The following is a 22,305-nucleotide window of genomic DNA, read 5'->3' as shown; positions in this document are numbered from 1 at the left end:
ACGTGTAGGAAGAGAGGAAAGTGATTGGTTCTCAGTGAATGTAGGTTTGCGGCAGGGGTGTGTGATGTCTCCATGGTTGTTTAATTTGTTTATGGATGGGGTTGTTAGGGAGGTGAATGCAAGAGTTTTGGAAAGAGGGGCAAGTATGCAGTCTGTTGTGGATGAGAGAGCTTGGGAAGTGAGTCAGTTGTTGTTCGCTGATGATACAGCGCTGGTGGCTGATTCATGTAAGAAACTGCAGAAGCTGGTGACTGAGTTTGGTAAAGTGTGTGAAAGAAGAAAGTTAAGAGTAAATGTGAATAAGAGCAAGGTTATTAGGTACAGTAGGGTTGAGGGTCAAGTTTGAATGGAGAAAAACTGGAGGAAGTAAAGTGTTATAGATATCTGGGAGTGGATCTGGCAGCGGATGGAACCATGGAAGCGGAAGTGAATCATAGGGTGGGGGAGGGGGCGAAAATTCTGGGAGCATTGAAGAATGTTTGGAAGTCGAGAACATTATCTCGGAAAGCAAAAATGGGTATGTTTGAAGGAATAGTGGTTCCAACAATGTTGTATGGTTGCGAGGCGTGGGCTATGGATAGAGTTGTGCGCAGAAGGGTGGATGTGCTAGAAATGAGATGTTTGAGGACAATATGTGGTGTGAGGTGGTTTGATCGAGTAAGTAATGTAAGGGTAAGAGAGATGTGTGGAAATAAAAAGAGTATGGTTGAAAGAGCAGAAGAGGACGATTTGAAATGGTTTGGTCACATGGAGAGAATGAGTGAGGAAAGATTGACCAAGAGGGTATATGTGTCAGAGGTGGAGGGAACGAGGAGAAATGGGAGACCAAATTTCAGGTGGAAGGATGGAGTGAAAAAGATTTTGAGTGATCGGGGCCTGAACATGCAGGAGGGTGAAAGGCATGCAAGGAATATAGTGAATTGGAACGATGTGGTATACCGGGGTTGACGTGCTGTCAATGGATTGAACCAGGGTATGTGAAGCGTCTGGGGTAAACCATGGAAAGTTGTGTGGGGCCTGGATGTGGAAAGGGAGCTGTGGTTTCGGTGCATTATTACATGACAGCTAGAGACTGAGTGTGAACGAATGGGGCCTTTGTTGTCTTTCCCTAGTGCTACCTCGCACACATGAGGGGGGAGGGGGTTGTTATTCTATGTGTTGTGGGGTGGCGATGGGAACAAATAAAGGCAGACAGTATGAATTATGTACATGTGTATATATGTATATGTCTGTGTGTGTATATATATGTGTACATTGAGATGTATAGGTATGTATATTTGCATGTGTGGACGTGTATGTATATACATGTGTATGTGGGCGGGTTGGGCCATTCTTTCGTCTGTTTCCTTGTGCTACCTCGCTAACGCGGGAGACAGCGACAAAGCAAAATAAATGATAAATAAAAAAATAATAAATGCACATACATATACTTATATATACTTATCTATTCATACTTGCTCAACTTCATCTATTCCCGGTGCCAACCTACCCCACAGGAAACAGCATTGCCTCCCCTGCATAAATGAGGTAGCATCAGGAAACATGAAGAATGGCCAAATCTGCTCACATCCATACACGAGCTGTCTTGTGTAATGCATCAAATCACAGCTCCCTATCCACACCCATGCCTTGCAGATCTCTCCATGATTCACTCCAGATATTTCACATGCCCAGATTTACTCCATTGATGGCATGTTGACCCAAGTATACCAGTGTCCTCATATAGCCACTAATTCATCCAGAGGCAGATGTGAATATAGGTATAGATGTATGTATGGCTGCTGTGTGGATGCAGGCATGGTAGTAGGTGTGGATGCAGGCATGGAAGCTGATGTGAATACAGGCTTGGGAGTAAGTAAAGGTGCAGGCTTGAAGACAAGATATCCATACTTCCAATTTCTAATGGAGGTGCACATGTGCTTCCAGAGATGCCACACCAGTACGTTGAAAGACAATGGACCAACGTTGCACGCAAATTCACTCTCCTCAAGATGTCTTACTTCAGTGTCACAACTTTCTATAACTAAGTTTGAATCATCATCTGGCTTATGAGATGACTTATACAATAGGGATATAACTTCCTGGGAGAAGGACTTTTACGAATCTGCTTTTGATACACCACTCATATTTCAGACAGATTCCCCAGACTTCACTGTTGGTGGCCTCACGAGTACTACCACCACTTGCATTTGTTTCAATGTAGCACAATGCCAAATCATGAAAGTAAGCTGAAGCTAAGCAAAAATAATACTGGAATCAATAGCGTGTGTGACAGCTAGTTTGTGGCTTCACTTAGGATGCCGCTTTTTTGGCAATTTATGTTTTCCAGTTGGATGCCAGTGTGTCATCACTAATGCCTATTTGGCAGAGAGCATACTGGACATCACAGTAGGTTGCCGTCAGTGCCTGAAGGTGTGAATTAGGCTTGGGATTTACAAAACTCCCACCAGAAAGGTGCCATTTCATGCTAGTGACACTCTTAACACATGCTTTCTACTTAACATATCTTTATCATCCCTTCAGTCCATACTATATTGCGTTTTTCCCTTGTATATCAGATGGTTTTTAGTAATTTTTCTCATTATAATGGCCACCAAGCATATTTGTACTCTTGGTTTTGAAGAGGTTCAAAAACAGAGTTGTTTACTGAAAAATACTTTGTGTTGGTTGGGATATTAATGATTCACTGTCTATCTTCACACTTATACATGACTATATGAAAGGAAAGTGGGTTGATTTAGCATACTTGTAGAAGGGTAGGTATAAGCATGTAGTAACAGCAAAAGCGATGTTAAAAAAAAGAATAAGAAGATAAATGTGGAGCACATAGTATGATGGGTATTTTGTTTGGCAGACCAGATTGTGCTTCTCAGTTATTTGAGCTGAGAAACAGTCGTCAGTAGGAGAGGAAACACTCCATCTTTTATAGTAGCTCTACAAGCAATGGGGGCCAACATACTTTTATTTCACATTCAACGATTTGAAAGTAAACTATTGCAATAAAATAGATTTCTACAAAAGTTCAATTGATTGCAGGTCCATCAACCTTTGTGTCAAGTACTAGGAGTGATGATAAGGAAGATATTGTGGCAATATTTGAAGAAGCAGCCAAGAAGCCACGTGTGCCACCACCCCCACTTTCAGGACCAGAACTTGCAGCTATGATGAAGGTATGATCTACTTGCAGTATCCTCCTTTTTCTTGTCACTGATTTGCACTATACTTCTAACATTATTCAGTATGTTATTTCCTGTAGGTATATAAAATGATTGAAAGCATACTCTTTTGAAGCCATTATTTACATTTATTATGACGAGCATGAGGATGAGAAGTTAAGTTTATGATGTAAAATATAGCTGTTCAGTGTTTGATGAACACAGTTTTATGCCATCCTCTTCTTTAGAAGTGACAGATCACACACTCACTATAGCAGCCTCAAAGAAAGTCTTTCCGAGTTTTTTCCTATGCAGTGTTTGGGCAGATGTCCCCTCAAGCTTAAGGACCATGACACTGGGAACATCTGCTTTCTATTACAGTATATGATGTCATTAGAAGTGAGCCCTAAGGTGATGAACCACTTTGCCTTTGGCAGAACTCGGGACTTATTTGTGTATTGTACCTATTAAGCTGATATTCCTTCTGTCCATTATGCTTTAATTGTATGGTGACCTCATGGAACAAACGAGGGAAGAGGCTTTGTTAAATGAGTTGTGATTAGGTTTCAGACTGTTCTTGTGCTGCAAAATTTAGATCTTTTCATTTTCTGTTTTGGTGTAGTTGCTAAAAAAGGCAGTCACCAATAAAATTTTTTTCCCCTGCCCTATCAATGATTTTGAACAATGGGCATCTGGTCATTGCAAACATCTATATATCTATTTATCTATCTATATCTCTGACACCTGTTTCAATTGGAACTCCCTCAGTGGGACATATGACTTGGAACAATAGGTTGTACCTGCTATGACCACCAGGTCTCACCAGGCTTTACACCTGTTTAAATGTATCAAGTAGATGCATGTTGTTGGTTTAGATTTTGCTCATGTACAAAGAGAGGAGCAGACATATGTCACTGACTGTACAGTAAGTATAAGTGTGCACAATATCAGTTCAACAATTGATAGAAAAGTACAGTAAAGAAGTTTCTGTATCTCAAGTGCTTCCATATAACATACATTTCAAGAATTTAGAATGCCTCAGAATCTCATGTATTCCTAATCAGCTGCAGCAGTTATCTTGAAATATGCTTGGAAGATTTTTTTCTGTTTAATTCTGACATAGAAGACTCTTGTAATTGATATAGAATTAAAAAGTTGTTTTTAGATATTTAAATTGTTATTGCTGTCTTAGCTTCTCATAGGTATGAATTTATTTTCCAGGTTGGAACAAGAGTAGTGCGAGGGATAGATTGGAAATGGGGTGATCAAGATGGTCCACTTCCGGGTGAGGGAACAGTTATTGGTGAGTTAGGGGAAGATGGCTGGATTCGCGTCCAGTGGGATAATGGTTCAACTAATTCATATCGTATGGGCAAGGAAGGCAAGTACGACTTGAAACTGGTGGACTCTCCCCTTCCACCAGCACCAGAGAGTGACTCAGACACAGAAGAAGAAGAAGGTAGGTTGGCAAAAACGTATATTATCTTTAATTTTTCATTAGATTTACTGTAGGTGTATACTTCAAAAGAATTTTAAATACAAAACTGTACAAATCTTTGAATCAGATACTCAACTAGACTTGCTCTTTCACATTTGGTCTGCCCTATTATGTATTCTTATTCAGGTAATTTCTGCCACAGCTTTTCGTTTATTCATTCTTTTCACATGTATCTGACATCTTATACATGAAGTTTGCTTTTCATTAATTTATTAACTATGTTTCAGAAGTCCTTACCATGAATGTCTTTTATCCTCTTCTCAGAAGTCATTATCATGTTTGTCTTTCATCCTCACCCCAGTAACAAACACCACCCATAAAGACCAGTTTTCTTGACCATTTGTTGTATCTATAGCACTTAGGTTTCTCTCATACATTAAAAGGCAAGCTTCATAGTAAAATGTTATGGAAACATGAAAAGTTAAGACAGTTTAATGACATTACCATTATTTGGCAGTTATAGACCATTATAAGGGTCTTTTTTTCCCCATCTCCTAAACTCTCTCACCTTGTTCTTTGTATCCACCATTGTGTGACATCAAAACTTGAACCACTTTCCATATGCAATGCTTAAGGGTCTCTTTCCTCTTTCTTTAGGTATTTCTTTGCTTTTTGCTCCTAGCAAATGGTTTCTTCCATAACTCTGCCAATTGGTACACCATGCAGTATTTAGGAAATCACTGCTACATAATTGCTATGTAGCTCACAGGAGCTCAAGAATGGGCCATTGTGCTGTATATTGCCTTTATTGAAATCTTTTCCATCTCATGTCTTTCCCTTTTTAAAAGGCAGGTTTTCTACTTAAAACTCAACGTTTACTTCTTTTATTTCTTTTGCCCTTCATGATGTCTGATTCAGAGTTGGCCTGTTTAAAGGTTCATGCCCATGATTGAAGCCTTGGGAACAGAAGATGCTCCTCCTTTGCATTGCTTTTACAGGCTTTGCCTGAAATATCCATATTAGAATCACATATTGAAATATGTTGAATTCTTCGAAGGCTCAGAGTGGGGTGCCTAAATGTGTGTGGATGTAACCAAGATGTGAAAAAAGGAGAGATAGGTAGTATGTTTGAGGAAAGGAACCTGGATGTTTTGGCTCTGAGTGAAACGAAGCTCAAGGGTAAAGGGGAAGAGTGGTTTGGGAATGTCTGGGGAGTAAAGTCAGGGGTTAGTGAGAGGACAAGAGCAAGGGAAGGAGTAGCAATACTCCTGAAACAGGAGTTGTGGGAGTATGTGATAGAATGTAAGAAAGTAAATTCTCGATTGATATGGGTAAAACTGAAAGTTGATGGAGAGAGGTGGGTGATTATTGGTGCCTATGCACCTGGGCATGAGAAGAAAGATCATGAGAGGCAAGTGTTTTGGGAGCAGCTGAATGAGTGTGTTAGTGGTTTTGATGCACGAGACCGGGTTATAGTGATGGGTGATTTGAATGCAAAGGTGAGTAATGTGGCAGTTGAGGGAATAATTGGTATACATGGGGTGTTCAGTGTTGTAAATGGAAATGGTGAAGAGCTTGTGGATTTATGTGCTGAAAAAGAACTGATGATTGGGAATACCTGGTTTAAAAAGCGAGATATACATAAGTATACTTATGTAAGTAGGAGAGATGGCCAGAGAGTGTTATTGGATTACGTGTTAATTGACAGGCGTGCGAAAGAGAGACTTTTGGATGTTAATGTGCTGAGAGGTGCAACTGGAGGGATGTTTGATCATTATCTTGTGGAGGCTAAGGTGAAGATTTGTATGGGTTTTCAGAAAAGAAGAGTGAATGTTGGGGTGAAGAGGGTGGTGAGAGTAAGTGAGCTTGGGAAGGAGACCTGTGTGAGGAAGTACCAGGAGAGACTGAGTACAAAATGGAAAAAGGTGAGAACAATGGAAGTAAGGGGAGTGGGGGAGGAATGGGATGTATTTAGGGAATCAGTGATGGATTGCACAAAAGATGCTTGTGGCATGAGAAGAGTGGGAGGTGGGTTGATTAGAAAGGGTAGTGAGTGGTGGGATGAAGAAGTAAGAGTATTAGTGAAAGAGAAGAGAGAGGCATTTGGACGATTTTTGCAGGGAAAAAATGCAATTGAGTGGGAGATGTATAAAAGAAAGAGACAGGAGATCAAGAGAAAGGTGCAAGAGGTGAAAAAAAGGGCAAATGAGAGTTGGGGTGAGAGAGTATCATTAAATTTTAGGGAGAATAAAAAGATGTTCTGGAAGGAGGTAAATAAAGTGCGTAAGACAAGGGAGCAAATGGGAACTTCAGTGAAGGGCGCAAATGGGGAGGTGATAACAAGTAGTGGTGATGTGAGAAGGAGATGGAGTGAGTATTTTGAAGGTTTGTTGAATGTGTTTAATGATAGAGTGGCAGATATAGGGTGTTTTGGTCGAGGTGGTGTGCAAAGTGAGAGGGTTAGGGAAAATGATTTGGTAAACAGAGAGGAGGTAGTGAAAGCTTTGCGGAAGATGAAAGCCGGCAAGGCAGCAGGTTTGGATGGTATTGCAGTGGAAATTATTAAAAAAGGGGGTGACTGTATTGTTGACTGGTTGGTAAGGTTATTTAATGTATGTATGACTCATGGTGAGGTGCCTGAGGATTGGCGGAATGCGTGCATAGTGCCATTGTACAAAGGCAAAGGGGAGAAGAGTGAGTGCTCAAATTACAGAGGTATAAGTTTGTTGAGTATTCCTGGTAAATTATATGGGAGGGTATTGATTGAGAGGGTGAAGGCATGTACAGAGCATCAGATTGGGGAAGAGCAGTGTGGTTTCAGAAGTGATAAAGGATGTGTGGATCAGGTGTTTGCTTTGAAGAATGTATGTGAGAAATACTTAGAAAAGCAAATGGATTTGTATGTAGCATTTATGGATCTGGAGAAGGCATATGATAGAGTTGATAGAGATGCTCTGTGGAAGGTATTAAGAATATATGGTGTGGGAGGAAAGTTGTTAGAAGCAGTGAAAAGTTTTTATCGAGGATGCAAGGCATGTGTACGTGTAGGAAGAGAGGAAAGTGATTGGTTCTCAGTGAATGTAGGTTTGCGGCAGGGGTGTGTGATGTCTCCATGGTTGTTTAATTTGTTTATGGATGGGGTTGTTAGGGAGGTAAATGCAAGAGTTTTGGAAAGAGGGGCAAGTATGAAGTCTGTTGGGGATGAGAGAGCTTGGGAAGTGAGTCAGTTGTTGTTCGCTGATGATACAGCGCTGGTGGCTGATTCATGTGAGAAACTGCAGAAGCTGGTGACTGAGTTTGGTAAAGTGTGTGGAAGAAGAAAGTTAAGAGTGAATGTGAATAAGAGCAAGGTTATTAGGTACAGTAGGGTTGAGGGTCAAGTCAATTGGGAGGTGAGTTTGAATGGAGAAAAACTGGAGGAAGTGAAGGGTTTTAGATATCTGGGAGTGGATCTGGCAGCGGATGGAACCATGGAAGCGGAAGTGTATCATAGGGTGGGGGAGGGGGCGAAAATTCTGGGGGCCTTGAAGAATGTGTGGAAGTCGAGAACATTATCTCGGAAAGCAAAAATGGGTATGTTTGAAGGAATAGTGGTTCCAACAATGTTGTATGGTTGCGAGGCGTGGGCTATGGATAGAGTTGTGCGCAGGAGGATGGATGTGCTGGAAATGAGATGTTTGAGGACAAGTGTGTGGTGTGAGGTGGTTTGATCGAGTGAGTAACGTAAGGGTAAGAGAGATGTGTGGAAATAAAAAGAGCGTGGTTGAGAGAGCAGAAGAGGGTGTTTTGAAGTGGTTTGGGCACATGGAGAGAATGAGTGAGGAAAGATTGACCAAGAGGATATATGTGTCGGAGGTGGAGGGAACGAGGAGAAGAGGGAGACCAAATTGGAGGTTGAAAGATGGAGTGAAAAAGATTTTGTGGGATCGGGGCCTGAACATGCAGGAGGGTGAAAGGAGGGCAAGGAATAGAGTGAATTGGAGCGATGTGGTATACCGGGTTGACGTGCTGTCAGTGGATTGAATCAAGGCATGTGAAGCGTCTGGGGTAAACCATGGAAAGCTGTGTAGGTATGTATATTTGCGTGTGTGGACGTATGTATATACATGTGTATGGGGGGGGTTGGGCCATTTCTTTCGTCTGTTTCCTTGCGCTACCTAGCAAACGCGGGAGACAGCGACAAAGTATAATAAAAAAAATAAATAATACTAAGAGGAAAATACATGTATTTTTTATCATGAGTAGGTATACTAAGAGGAAAATATTTACCATGCACTTGTATTATAAGCCTCTCATGACCCTCTTCAAGGTACCGTATATACTCATTTATTAAGTCTACCTCTTGTATAGGCCGACCCGTGAATTTTGGCCAAGAAATCATTAATTTATGATATGCCTCATGCAAAGGTCGACCCAAGTTTTTGAGGGTAATGGGACAACAAATTAGGGTAATAAAGACCTTATTTTATGGCATATAAAACTCATTTCAGAAAATCCTCACTAAAAAATACTCTATGTCCTATAAACTGAGGTTCACTGAGCCTGAAACACTGAGCACTGAAGGCAAATTGTTTACCATTTATTATGATGGTCTTTATACTAAAACATGGGTAGTTTCAGCAGAAATATTGTATATTTCCATTCAAGTATTTATTCAAATCAATTAGGAGAGAATATCATTGTAATACAATGGTTTATTTTAACTGAAAATGATATCTTTTGAACAACGAAAGAAATTGAAAGGCAGTTGTTTTCATCATGATTTTAACCCAATTTCCACTAATAAGTATGTCATTTCAGCAAAATTATTACATTTCTTCAAATGTATTATATCAAACACAGCATAAATGAAATATCATTGTAATATAACTGTGTTTTGACCGAAAATTATTAAAAAAATGAGTAACATCTCTTGAACATCGGAAGGTTAGGTAAAGATTTTGTTTTTATCATGTATTTTATCTTGTTTAACATTGAAATGTATCATGTTTCAGCAAAAGTATTATTTATTTCTGAGAATGTGGGGAAGTACCAGGAGAGACTGTGTACAGAATGGAAAAAGGTGAGAACAATGGAAGTAAGGGGAGTGGGGGAGGAATGGGATGTATTTAGGGAATCAGTGATGGATTGCGCAAAAGATGCTTGTGGCATGAGAAGAGTGGGAGGTGGGCTGTTTAGAAAGGGTAGTGAGTGGTGGGATGAAGAAGTAAGAGTATTAGTGAAAGAGAAGAGAGAGGCATTTGGACGATTTTTGCAGGGAAAAAATGCAATTGAGTGGGAGAAGTATAAAAGAAAGAGACAGGAGGTCAAGAGAAAGGTGCAAGAGGTGAAAAAAAGGGCAAATGAGAGTTGGGGTGAGAGACTATCAGTAAATTTTAGGGAGAATAAAAAGATGTTCTGGAAGGAGGTAAATAGGGTGCGTAAGACAAGGGAGCAAATGGGAACTTCAGTGAAGGGCGTAAATGGGGAGGTGATAACAAGTAGTGGTGATGTGAGAAGGAGATGGAATGAGTATTTTGAAGGTTTGTTGAATGTGTCTGATGACAGAGTGGCAGATATAGGGTGTTTTGGTCGAGGTGGTGTGCAAAGTGAGAGGGTTAGGGAAAATGATTTGGTAAACAGAGAAGAGGTAGTAAAAGCTTTGCGAAAGATGAAAGCCGGCAAGGCAGCAGGTTTGGATGGTATTGCAGTGGAATTTATTAAAAAAGGGGGTGACTGTATTGTTGACTGGTTGGTAAGGTTATTTAATGTATGTATGACTCATGGTGAGGTGCCTGAGGATTGGCGGAATGCGTGCATAGTGCCATTGTACAAAGGCAAAGGGGAGAAGAGTGAGTGCTCAAATTACAGAGGTATAAGTTTGTTGAGTATTCCTGGTAAATTATATGGGAGGGTATTGATTGAGAGGGTGAAGGCATGTACAGAGCATCAGATTGGGGAAGAGCAGTGCGGTTTCAGAAGTGGTAGAGGATGTGTGGATCAGGTGTTTGCTTTGAAGAATGTATGTGAGAAATACTTAGAAAAGCAAATGGATTTGTATGTAGCATTTATGGATCTGGAGAAGGCATATGATAGAGTTGATAGAGATGCTCTGTGGAAGGTATTAAGAATATATGGTGTGGGAGGCAAGTTGTTAGAAGCAGTGAAAAGTTTTTATCGAGGATGTAAGGCATGTGTACGTGTAGGAAGAGAGGAAAGTGATTGGTTCTCAGTGAATGTAGGTTTGCGGCAGGGGTGTGTGATGTCTCCATGGTTGTTTAATTTGTTTATGGATGGGGTTGTTAGGGAGGTAAATGCAAGAGTCCTGGAAAGAGGGGCAAGTATGAAGTCTGTTGGGGATGAGAGAGCTTGGGAAGTGAGTCAGTTGTTGTTCGCTGATGATACAGCGCTGGTGGCTGATTCATGTGAGAAACTGCAGAAGCTGGTGACTGAGTTTGGTAAAGTGTGTGGAAGAAGAAAGTTAAGAGTAAATGTGAATAAGAGCAAGGTTATTAGGTACAGTAGGGTTGAGGGTCAAGTCAATTGGGAGGTGAGTTTGAATGGAGAAAAACTGGAGGAAGTGAAGTGTTTTAGATATCTGGGAGTGGATCTGGCAGCGGATGGAACCATGGAAGCGGAAGTGGATCATAGGGTGGGGGAGGGGGCGAAAATTTTGGGAGCCTTGAAAAATGTGTGGAAGTCGAGAACATTATCTCGGAAAGCAAAAATGGGTATGTTTGAAGGAATAGTGGTTCCAACAATGTTGTATGGTTGCGAGGCGTGGGCTATGGATAGAGTTGTGCGCAGGAGGATGGATGTGCTGGAAATGAGATGTTTGAGGACAATGTGTGGTGTGAGGTGGTTTGATCGAGTAAGTAACGTAAGGGTAAGAGAGATGTGTGGAAATAAAAAGAGCGTGGTTGAGAGAGCAGAAGAGGGTGTTTTGAAATGGTTTGGGCACATGGAGAGAATGAGTGAGGAAAGATTGACCAAGAGGATATATGTGTCGGAGGTGGAGGGAACGAGGAGAAGAGGGAGACCAAATTGGAGGTGGAAAGATGGAGTGAAAAAGATTTTGTGTGATCGGGGCCTGAACATGCAGGAGGGTGAAAGGAGGGCAAGGAATAGAGTGAATTGGAGCGATGTGGTATACAGGGGTTGACGTGCTGTCAGTGGATTGAATCAAGGCATGTGAAGCGTCTGGGGTAAACCATGGAAAGCTGTGTAGGTATGTATATTTGCGTGTGTGGACGTGTGTATGTACATGTGTATGGGGGGGGGGGTTGGGCCATTTCTTTCGTCTGTTTCCTTGCGCTACCTCGCAAACGCGGGAGACAGCGACAAAGTATAAAAAAAAAAAAAAAAAAAAGTATTCATTCAGGCACAGTTAAGGTAAAATATGCTCGTGATGTAACAGTTTTTCTAGCTGAAAAGGATTTGAAAAACACTTACCATCTAGCCGATATGGCAAGTCCTGGGTTGCAGAGGCTCTGCCTTTGCATCAGCCTTTCCCAAGCAGCCTTTAATATTACTGTATGTTGAAGTTGTGTTTATACTGTTATTGTCTTGCTTCTTATTTTCCAGAAATATGACAAGTTTGTTTATAATACAGTGTTATGATACTTTTAATTTACAAGTATTCATTTTTAAAAATTTATGAGACACAAAACAAACACCAGTACAGGTATTTGCATGACTCTCCTGTCAAAAGATACCAAACAGCTAGTACTCTATCCCTCAGCCTTACCAAAAATAGCCTAATGGCACCTTTCTTGTTGTATTCTCTTCCAATTTCTCACATTTTCTGGTATCTTCGACTTCATGTTGCCTACGTGAGATAAACTACAGTAATTAAGGTTAGAGACACTGTTATGAATTTTATTACTGGCAGGTTGCCATTAGAACCAGCTTACCCTACCAACAGTGTTTCAAGTCAGACAGCGTTTTTTTACATTTTTGGTGTCTCCATTACTGTAAAGCAAAAAATTTCTGAGGGCATTTTCACAATATTTCCTGATATAGTAAACTGTTTTACCTACAGTATTGTAAAACAATTTGGTAAAGGAAATACTTGGTAACTTAAAATTTCAAACAGAAATTCTAGAAACTGGCAACTGTGTGTAGATGTCCTGACTCACATCATTATGAGTGGCCTACGTGTAATTGCTATTTCAAATTGTGTCTTGTTATAGTGCAGACATGATTGACCTATATTCTCTTCAGCATGGATTCAAGAAGAAACAAGTTCACAGCAAAGTTCAAGCTCTGAGTAATTGAATATCCAGAACAGACTAACAACTGTACAGCAGCAAGGGAAATTAAGGTATCTGAAATTAGTGTAAGAGCCTGAAGAAAGTTCTCTGCACAATTTATGCATATGCCAAAAAACAAATGAGCTAACTGAGGAAAGTGTAACCAGTGGCCATAGTTGGAAGTTGAAGTGGCAAAGTATGTCGGTGAAAACTGACTGAATGGATATGGTGTTTCCCAAGGATTAATTTGAATCTTTGCCTTAGAAGTAGCAAGGAAATTAGGCACCACAGATTTTAAGGTGAGCCATGGTTGGTGCACAAGATTTATGAAAAGAAATTTATTTTATCACAGCATCTTCCACAAGAACTTGAAGACAAATTTGTTGAATTTCATAGGTTCATAATCCACCTCCTTGCCCTTCCCATCATGCATGGATTTCAACTTAACGGAACTATGATCCATGTCTAGACTGACCCTCTGATTTTTTGCCTAAAAATATGGTCTTTAGAAGTTCGAATTATACATGAGTATATACAGTATTAGAAAAGGCTTGGTTGCCTGAATTCATGGCAAAATTATCTTGCTAGTGTGATAAAGGATGTAGCTCAACAGAAGTAAAGTATGCACTCATGTAAGTTCATTTAAACCCTTCACATTTTAGTGAAAATCCCTTGTGTCAGACTTGTTTGGAGTATATTAAAAAGCTATATCTTGTGTAGTTATTTTTTTTGTGGGAAGACCTTTGTCACCAGAATGGCTAATAGCCAATGTGAATACAAAGTACACAGAAGCAAAAATCCATGCTTAAAGGGAATTATTAAAGATTTTATGAGTTAGAGGACTGTACGAGATGTGATGGACATGTTTAATAGTAGTGTTAGATCAGTGTTGATGGTTTGAAAAAAAATATTTTGGACATGTGTTAATGCTGGAAAGGCATTGAAAACTCACTAATGTATTGAAACTGTTGACCAATAAAGAAAATTATCAAGCTTAGGGGTAGTCTTAGTGAAAAGTATGGCGAGCAGCACTGAGGAAGTAAGTAGGAAAGCAAGCTAACAGAAGTTTTGATGGTCTCAGATGAATTTATGAGCTGGATGACAGTGATGCTATCCAAGATTCATGGTGACTATAGATGTAGACAGAACAGTAAAGTAGAAAGCTCCTCCCTACCTAGTGCTCCTGTCAACATACAAGCTAACAGAAAAGTAACTATGAAGAAACACCATGTAGTATAGAGAGAATATATTGACATTAAAAATTTATAAGAAAAGGGGAATGGAAAGGACATTCTGATCAAATTTTAGATGCTGGATACTCAAGGGGAAGAAATTTAGCCACTAGTCTATAAGAACTGCTTAATTATGTGCATAATATACAATAAAGTCAGTTTGGAGCCAATTATAATTGAAATATATGTCTAACCATATCTTGAATGTACTGATAGTCTTTTCCTTGACAGTATTTGATGGTAGTTTATTCAAGTGTTCTAAAACACTCTTGGTAAAAACACTTTTGCCCAAATGTATACTGCATCTCCCTTTTGATTGATTATTACTCCAAGGTTTTTTTCTTCTTGTTCTTGGAACAGCTTACCAAATATAATTAATTATTTTCCATTTCAAAATATGCCAGGTTTTATTTCAGAAAATTCCTAACTCCATTCCAATTCCATTGCAGTTAAAAATCATATTTCATGCAGTGATAAAAATTTTCTTTTTGTATATGATTTGCTTGCAGAACATTCTCCATACCTGTAATTTGGAATAGGTATTGGATACACATTGGTCTTGAAAGGGAAGGTAGGTGAGAACCTATGGCTAGATAAATACAAGAGGGTTTAGGAAACTACTATGGGTGAGAATCTGATAACAGCTTTTATCAGGTGTATAGACCCATAAGAAGAGATGAAACTGATGAAGCTGTTGTTGTCCATGTTAAAGTGATGTGAGAAGAAGTATCTGTCTGGTTATGCAACTTAAGTAGGGATTTTTGTTTCACAAAACTATTGTGTTTCATTCCATCGTGTACCTAAGTTTTTTTTGCACTCTTTCTCCATTGTGCGTTACTTTTTCTTTGTGATTCATACTACTCTTAAAAGTAACTTAGTCAATTATTAGATTATAGAAATAGCTGTGGAAGAGTGAATTTTCATTTGTTAAAGGCATGATTGTGATACGGTGGTGGTGCAAAGTGGTGGCAAGGCAAGGATTGAATGATGATTATGAACAAGGTTTGGTCTTCTGGCACATCCCTTGCTGGCTGTCACCTAGCGAACTTATGCTGACTGTCTCTAGAGAAAGTGTACATTCTGACCCAAAGATGCCTACAATGAGAGTTTGCAGGAATGGCAGGGCTAGTGCATAGCACTCACTGCATGTCTTATTTGTTGACTTGAGCTTCTCTCGTGGCTGCTACTCCTTTTGCAGAATTAGCAATTTGATGTTCATCAGGGATGGTATGCAAATTGAGGCAAGCTCCCTCTGCATTTAAAATGTGAGGAACTTGGCTTAAAGTGTCTATTTAGGGTAAAAGTATAGTTTTGCCTTTGAGAGGACTCAGGTACTTGATTAACATCCAAAAGTCTGTAAACCTTTTAAGGTTAGAATGAAAAAAAATCCCATTCATGAGGGTGGTTTGGGTTTAAACCAGTTTGAGAGCTTGGTTTTTGCTAGGTTCTTTCCTTGGAAAGTTCCTAAGATCAAACTTTGGTGGAACTGGATTAGATCAACAAAAAGTAACATTGTTTCTGTAATGAAGTAAATTCCCTCAGCATAATAATGTTCATGCAAAGTAGATAAAGGTATTTATTGGGGGCTCATAATGTAATGAAGGTGTAGACTTCACCATATTTATTGCAGAAGAACCTCATAGATCAAAACTGCTTATAGAATTTTGGATATTTACTGCGGAATTTTATGGTATTAAGGCTGAACTTAGATTAGATGAGCAGTTTCCAAAAATTTAGTTTATAGTCCACTCTGATTTCCAGAGTGCTCTCCAAACCATATCACACTATGCTGAAAGGCATCCTGTAGTTATGAAAGTCCAAGATTAGATTACAAGACTGTAGAAATTTGCTGGTTTTGAGGACATGTCATTAGTGCTAATAAAAAAAAGAAAAGATGCTGTGAGAGTAAAGCAGTTAAGGCTAGTAATCTGTACGCAAGAGTTATACTTTTATGAGGAGAATAGATATCGAATGTAGATGGCAAGCTAGATGGGGTTTGGAAGTCCCAAAATATATCAAACTACAGATGATGGATAAAGAAAGGCATTAAAGTGTTTCATTTCTCTGGAAATGGAACTGTCATTTTAAGGAAGTTGTCATCTGAAGATTGGTCATACTATGTTGACCCATGGTTTTTTCATGGATAGGAGACCTGACCCAATAGCTGATACCTGCAATTGCAGCACTGGAGTTCAACAGTTACAGAGACTCTGCCATGGCTACCCCTTTCTGGGAGTTTCCAAAGAGAATGGGCATCAAAGATATGGATAGACAGCAATTGCAGTATTACCTTTAAACATATATTACCTGAATTTCAGTAATATGGATGTCTCAGTCAAATATGAATGATATAATAACAGTGGAGGGAAGACATTACTGGACTCGGCCTGCTTGAGGTTACTTTGTTAGTGAAAAGTCACCTTCATTGAGGTTGTATTATTGAAGTACAATCTTGTCGAAAACTTCTCGCCCCAAAGGAGTTCCTCCTTCCCCTACAACTCTAACACAGCCTTGAAATTGCAGAAACCCCTAGAGAATTGGTCCTGAGGTTATATTATTATAATAATGAAAGGAAGATAGATGTAAATTGAGAAATTTTTTCAAAAGAAACTAGAATGTATAATTTCATACATATAGTTTAAACTTAATGGATATCTTTTAAAGGCTATATTATATTATTGTTTGTGAAAAGTTTCTAGTTTTAACATATCTTCATGTTAAACTGTGCTGAATAGCCATTAGGTTCCAGCACTTTACAAGTTCCGCAGCATCAGATCAGATTATCAGGGATTGACTTCAGCTGTGAGTCTAAGGTTCTTTTTAAATGTTTCTATGGTTACTCCTTGCATGTCTCTTATTTAACATAGTATTGCATTGAATATCTTTGAACCTTTTTTTGCAGGACATGCATATACTGTAATTTCATCATATATACTTTTGGTATGTTCCCAGGAATTATTTCCAATCTGAATCTTTCTTGCTGAAATGCTTCCACATTGAAACATTATTCTTTATGCCTTCTATTTGCTCTCATGCATATATTATTATAATTCTCTATCTTCTTCTTTCTATAGTGTAGAGTTCAAGTTCTTTCAGCTTTTTCTAGAGATTCATATGCTGCAGACCATCACTTTTGCTTATGAAGTGTTTCTGTATTCTCTCCTATTTGTTTATTTCCATCTGTTTACCTGGTGACCATACGACACAGTAGTATTCAATTTGGACAGTTTCATGGTAACTGGTGGCCATACAACACAGTAGTATTCTTTTGGGACAGTTTCACGGTTAGCTTCCTGTTTTTTGTCATGAGAGTTCTCGTTATCATACCACTCATTTTTTGTGGCTTAAAAGCACTGTCTGATCAATGTGCTTCTTGTAGTCAAGGCTCTTGTTAATACAGGTTGAGTATCCCTTATGCGAAATGCCTTGAACCAGAAGTGTTTCAGATTTTGGATTTTTTTTGGATTTTAGAATAATTGCATAAGCGTAATGAGTCATGGAAAACAGGATGGTATGGAAACAAATGATTTAGAGCTGAGACATACCTCAACATTTCGAACATTCAGTGGTCTTCCTCTGAAGATACTGATTCCAGCATTTGGCTGGGCCATATTCCCCAGCAAGTGATTGTCACCTGGTTGGACACCTTGGCATGTTGCTATCTGATTGGATCACTTGTCCTGCTGCCTCCACTCGTTCACAGCAATCTCCGTTGCCTGAAGTGACCAGCATATGAACCCAAGCCTTGTATTAACGTTGTCTTTGGTAGTGCTTCTAATGTCTTTTTTATTTGTTTGTTTAGGCCCTCATGCGGTATTATCACCTCATCCTACTACAAGGATTTGCAGCGAAGAGTTGCGCTCTGTTTACAGCATGATGTAAACAGAGTGGAACTGAGACTGCCCGTGTTGATCATTTAGATAGTGAATAGCCTTCTCCAACATATATCACCAGTACCATTTCATTGAATTTTTCTTCAGAATCAGTTGTTAGAACTGCATTGTCTTTGTGTAACTGGAAAAGGTTCCCATTTACTTCAGTTACGTCAGCTGTTCTTCAGAATCACCTCATCACACTCTTTTCTTAATTCTTAACTTCCTCAGAGACATAAGCCTTTTCATTTCTAAGCTTGGTATGTTTTTGCATTCCCTACAGCCTAATGTTTTTTCTAAAAATAACTTTCTAAAAGGGGAAACAGAAGAAGGAGTCACATGGGGAGTGCTCATCCTCCTTGAAGGCTCAGATTGGGGTGACTAAATGTGTGGATGTAACCAAGATGAGAAAAAGGAGAGATAGGTAGTATGTTTGAGGAAAGGAACCTGGCTGTTTTGGCTCTGAGTGAAACGAAGCTCAAGGGTAAAGGGGAAGAGTGGTTTGGGAATGTCTTGGGAGTAAAGTCAGGGGTTAGTGAGACGACAAGAGCAAAGGAAGGAGTAGCACTACTCCTGAAACATGAGTGGTGGGAGTTTGTGATAGCATATAAGACAGTAAACTGTAGATGGATATGGGTAAAACTGAAAGTGGATGGAGAGAGATGGGTGATTATTGGTGCATATGCACCTGGGCATGAGAGAAAGATCATGAGAGGCAAGTGTTCTGGGACCAGCTGAGTGAGTGTGTTAATAGTTTTGATGCATGGACTGGGTTATAGTGATGGGTGATTTGAATGCAAAGGTGAGTAATGTGGCAGTTGAGGGAATAATTGGTGTACATGGTGTGTTCAGTGTTGTAAATGGAAATGGTGAAGAGCTTGTAGATTTATGTGCTGAGAAAGGACTGATGATTGGGAATACCTGGTTTAAAAAGAGAGATATACATAAGTATACGTATGTAAGTAGGAGAGATGGCCAGAGAGCGTTATTGGATTACGTGTTAATTGATACGCGTGCTAAAGAGAGACTTTTGGATGTTAATGTGCTGAGAGGTGCAACTGGAGGGATGTCTGATCATTATCTTGTAGAGGCGAAGGTGAAGATTTGTAGAGGTTTTCAGAAAAGAAGAGAGAATGTTGGGGTGAAGAGAGCGGTAAGAGTAAGTGAGCTTGGGAAGGAGACTTGTGTGAGGAAGTACCTGGAGTGACTGATTACAGAATGGAAAAAGGTGAGAACAAAGGAGGTAAGGGGAGAGGGGGAGGAATGGGATGTATTTAGGGAAGCAGTGATGGCTTGCACAAAAGATGCTTGTGGCATGAGAAGCATGGGAGGTGGGTAGAGGTAGTGAGTGGTGGGATGAAGAAGTGAGATTATTAGTGAAAGAGAAGAGAGAGGCATTTGGACGATTTTTGCAGGGAAATAATGCAAATGAGTGGGAGATGTATAAAAGAAAGAGGCAGGAGGTCAAGAGAAAGGTGCAAGAGGTGAAAAAGAGGGAAATGAGAGTTGGGGTGAGAGAGTATCATTAAATTTTAGGGAGAATAAAGAGATGTTTTGGAAGGAGGTAGATAAAGTGTGTAAGACAAGGGAATCAATGGGAACTTCAGTGAAGTGGCTAATGGGGAGGTGATAACAAGTAGTGGTGATGTGAGAAGGAGATGGAGTGAGTATTTTGAAGGTTTGTTGAATGTGTTTGATGATAGAGTGGCAGATGTAGGGTGTTTTGGTCAAGGTGGTGTGCAAAGTGAGAGGGTTGGGGAGAATGATTTGGTAAACAGAGAAGAGGTAGTAAAAGCTTTGCGGAAGATGAAAGCCAGCAAGGCAGCGGGTTTGGATGGTATTGCAGTGGAATTTATTAAAAAGGGGGGTGACTGTATTGTTGACTGGTTGGTAAGGTTATTTAATGTATGTATGACTCAAGGTGAGGTTCCTGAGGATTGGCGGAATGCTTGCATAGTGCCATTGTACAAAGGCAAAGGGGATAAAAGTGAGTGCTCAAATTACAGAGGTATAAGTTTGTTGAGTATTCCTGGGAAAGTGTTTGGGAGGGTATTGATTGAGAGGGTGAAGGCATGTACAGAGCATCAGATTGGGGATGAGCAGTGTGGTTTCAGAAGTGGTAGAGGATGTGTGGATCAGGTGTTTGCTTTGAAGAATGTATGTGAGAAATACTTAGAAAAGCAAATGGATTTGTATGTAGCATTTATGGATCTGGAGAAGGCATGTGATAGAGTTGATAGAGATGCTCTGTGGAAGGTATTAAGAATATATGGTCTGGGAGGCAAGTTGTTAGAAGCAGTGAAAAGTTTTTATCGAGGATGTAAGGCATGTGTATGTGTAGGAAGAGAGGAAAGTGATTGGTTCTCAGTGAATGTAGGTTTGCGGCAGGGGTGTGTGATGTCTCCATGGTTGTTTAATTTGCTTATGGATGGGGTTGTTAGGGAGGTGAATGCAAGAGTTTTGGAAAGAGGGGCAAGTATGCAGTCTGTTGTGGATGAGAGAGCTTGGGAAGTGAGTCAGTTGTTGTACGCTGATGTTACAGCGCTGGTGGCTGATTCGTGTGAGAAACTGCAGAAGCTGGTGACTGAGTTTGGTAAAGTGTGTGAAAGAAGAAAGCTGAGAGTAAATGTGAATAAGAGCAAGGTTATTAGATATAGTAGGGTTGAGGGACAAGTCAATTGGGAGGTAAGTTTGAATGGAGAAAAACTGGAGGAAGTAAAGTGTTTTAGATATCTGGGAGTGGATCTGGCAGTGGATGGAACCATGGAAGCGGAAGTGAATCATAGGGTGGGGGAGGGGGCGAAAGTTCTGGGAGCGTTGAAGAATGTGTGGAAGTCGAGAACATTATCTCGGAAAGCAAAAATGGGTATGTTTGAAGGAATAGTGGTTCCAACAATGTTGTATGGTTGCGAGGCATGGGCTATGGATAGAGTTGTGACTCTTCAACTTGGCAATAATTTTTCCAAAGACTATGAATAAGATAAGCTTTTACTGAGAACTTATAATTCAATCATCCACAATTAAAGGTTTCTAAAGGCACTGAAGAATGTCTTGGGTTAGGTGAAATTTAAAGTAATGGCCAAAACCATCACAAAATTTGCTAATAAACTATTACGTCCCTATTTGGGACAATGAAAATTTTGTATATGCAACACAAATTTACACAGATCAAAATTCCAAGCAGCCTCTTGATAAGCTGACATTGATTAATCTTTGACTGACCTGATGCAAACAACCAAAAATGTAACCCATGTGTGACAAGGCCACCCATACCTATGGCTTCTGGAGTACCAAGGGGTGGATTTCACTCCCCAGTCTCAGTCTCTATTAACCGCATAAATCTATGTGGTTTTGTAGCCTCTTTCAAAAATTTCATCAAATTTTTGCACTCACAAAACATTACAACGCCAGGAGAGAAAATGCTCATTATGCCAGGAGAAAAAATGCTCGCTGTGCAAAGCAAAAAGGGAAAATACTCTAAACTTGTTAGACTGATTAAAAAAGATAAAAAAAGAAAGAAATCAGCTAAGCCTACTGCAGTAGTGTCTGGCTGTAGCTGGGTTAAATTTCACAACTTTAACAGTGTCATTATCTAAACACTCCACATATAAATGTATTAAAATAATCCTTTGCACTGGATATGTTAATATCAAACACAGATGATGTTCATAATAGGTTTTTCAAAGATTAAAGGTGAATTATGCAGTGAACATTACAATACTTATAAAAAGGCAATAAGCTGTAAGGAAAAAAGCCAAAAACAATGTGTATTTTACTCCTTCAATTTGAATTCTCAATATATTCAGTGCTGGTATCTAATGTTAAGATGTGCATTTCTTGTGGATGAGAAAGAAACATTCTTTCCTTCCCTGTCACCCAAATGAAAATCTTGGGTATGAAAATCTTGGGCATGAAAATCTTGGGCCATCTTCTCATTTTACTTAAAACAAGTGGTGTGGATGGGGTGGTGATGAAGAGTGGAGGTAAAACAGTAGCTAATGAATATGAAAAGCATTGCAGCTAATGAATATGAAAAGCATGAGTGGTAGCTTGGCAAATTGATCATGAATCAAATTTCAAAAGCAGCAACTGATCTGCTGTAAAAGGTCAAGGAAAATCCTGACTGCACTGTTAATAAGGTGTATGGAAAGACTGTAAGTGTCCATACAAAAAGATATCTGAACTCTCTGTAGATATGGCACAGAAGAAATATGAACAAAAATAAGATTGTCATTGGAGTATATAATTAGAAAAGAACACTACTTTGGAAATTAATAAATCTCTTTGATGAGATGGAAGACTATAGTCAAGAGCTTTAATAATGGAGTTAAAGCTAGTGGGATATTTCACTAGTAAATGTGAGTGGTTTGAAAATAT

At 39.5% G+C, this 22,305-nt stretch overlaps 1 protein-coding gene across 2 annotated transcripts in view; it reads left to right on the top strand.

Moving 5' to 3' along the window:
• HERC2 (E3 ubiquitin-protein ligase HERC2) overlaps nucleotides 1-22,305 on the top strand; it is a 278,100-nt gene that overhangs the window by 103,506 nt on the left and 152,289 nt on the right. For both annotated transcript variants that reach the window (XM_071676734.1, XM_071676733.1), the window contains exons 34-35: nucleotides 3,037-3,170; nucleotides 4,377-4,614. In XM_071676734.1, coding sequence (XP_071532835.1) covers nucleotides 3,037-3,170; nucleotides 4,377-4,614 — 372 coding nt within the window. The remainder of the gene's footprint in view (nucleotides 1-3,036; nucleotides 3,171-4,376; nucleotides 4,615-22,305) is intronic.

Source organism: Panulirus ornatus, chromosome 23 (genome assembly GCF_036320965.1).
Source record: "Panulirus ornatus isolate Po-2019 chromosome 23, ASM3632096v1, whole genome shotgun sequence".
Lineage (NCBI taxonomy): Eukaryota > Metazoa > Arthropoda > Malacostraca > Decapoda > Palinuridae > Panulirus > Panulirus ornatus.
This window is presented reverse-complemented; position numbering and strand designations above follow the sequence as displayed.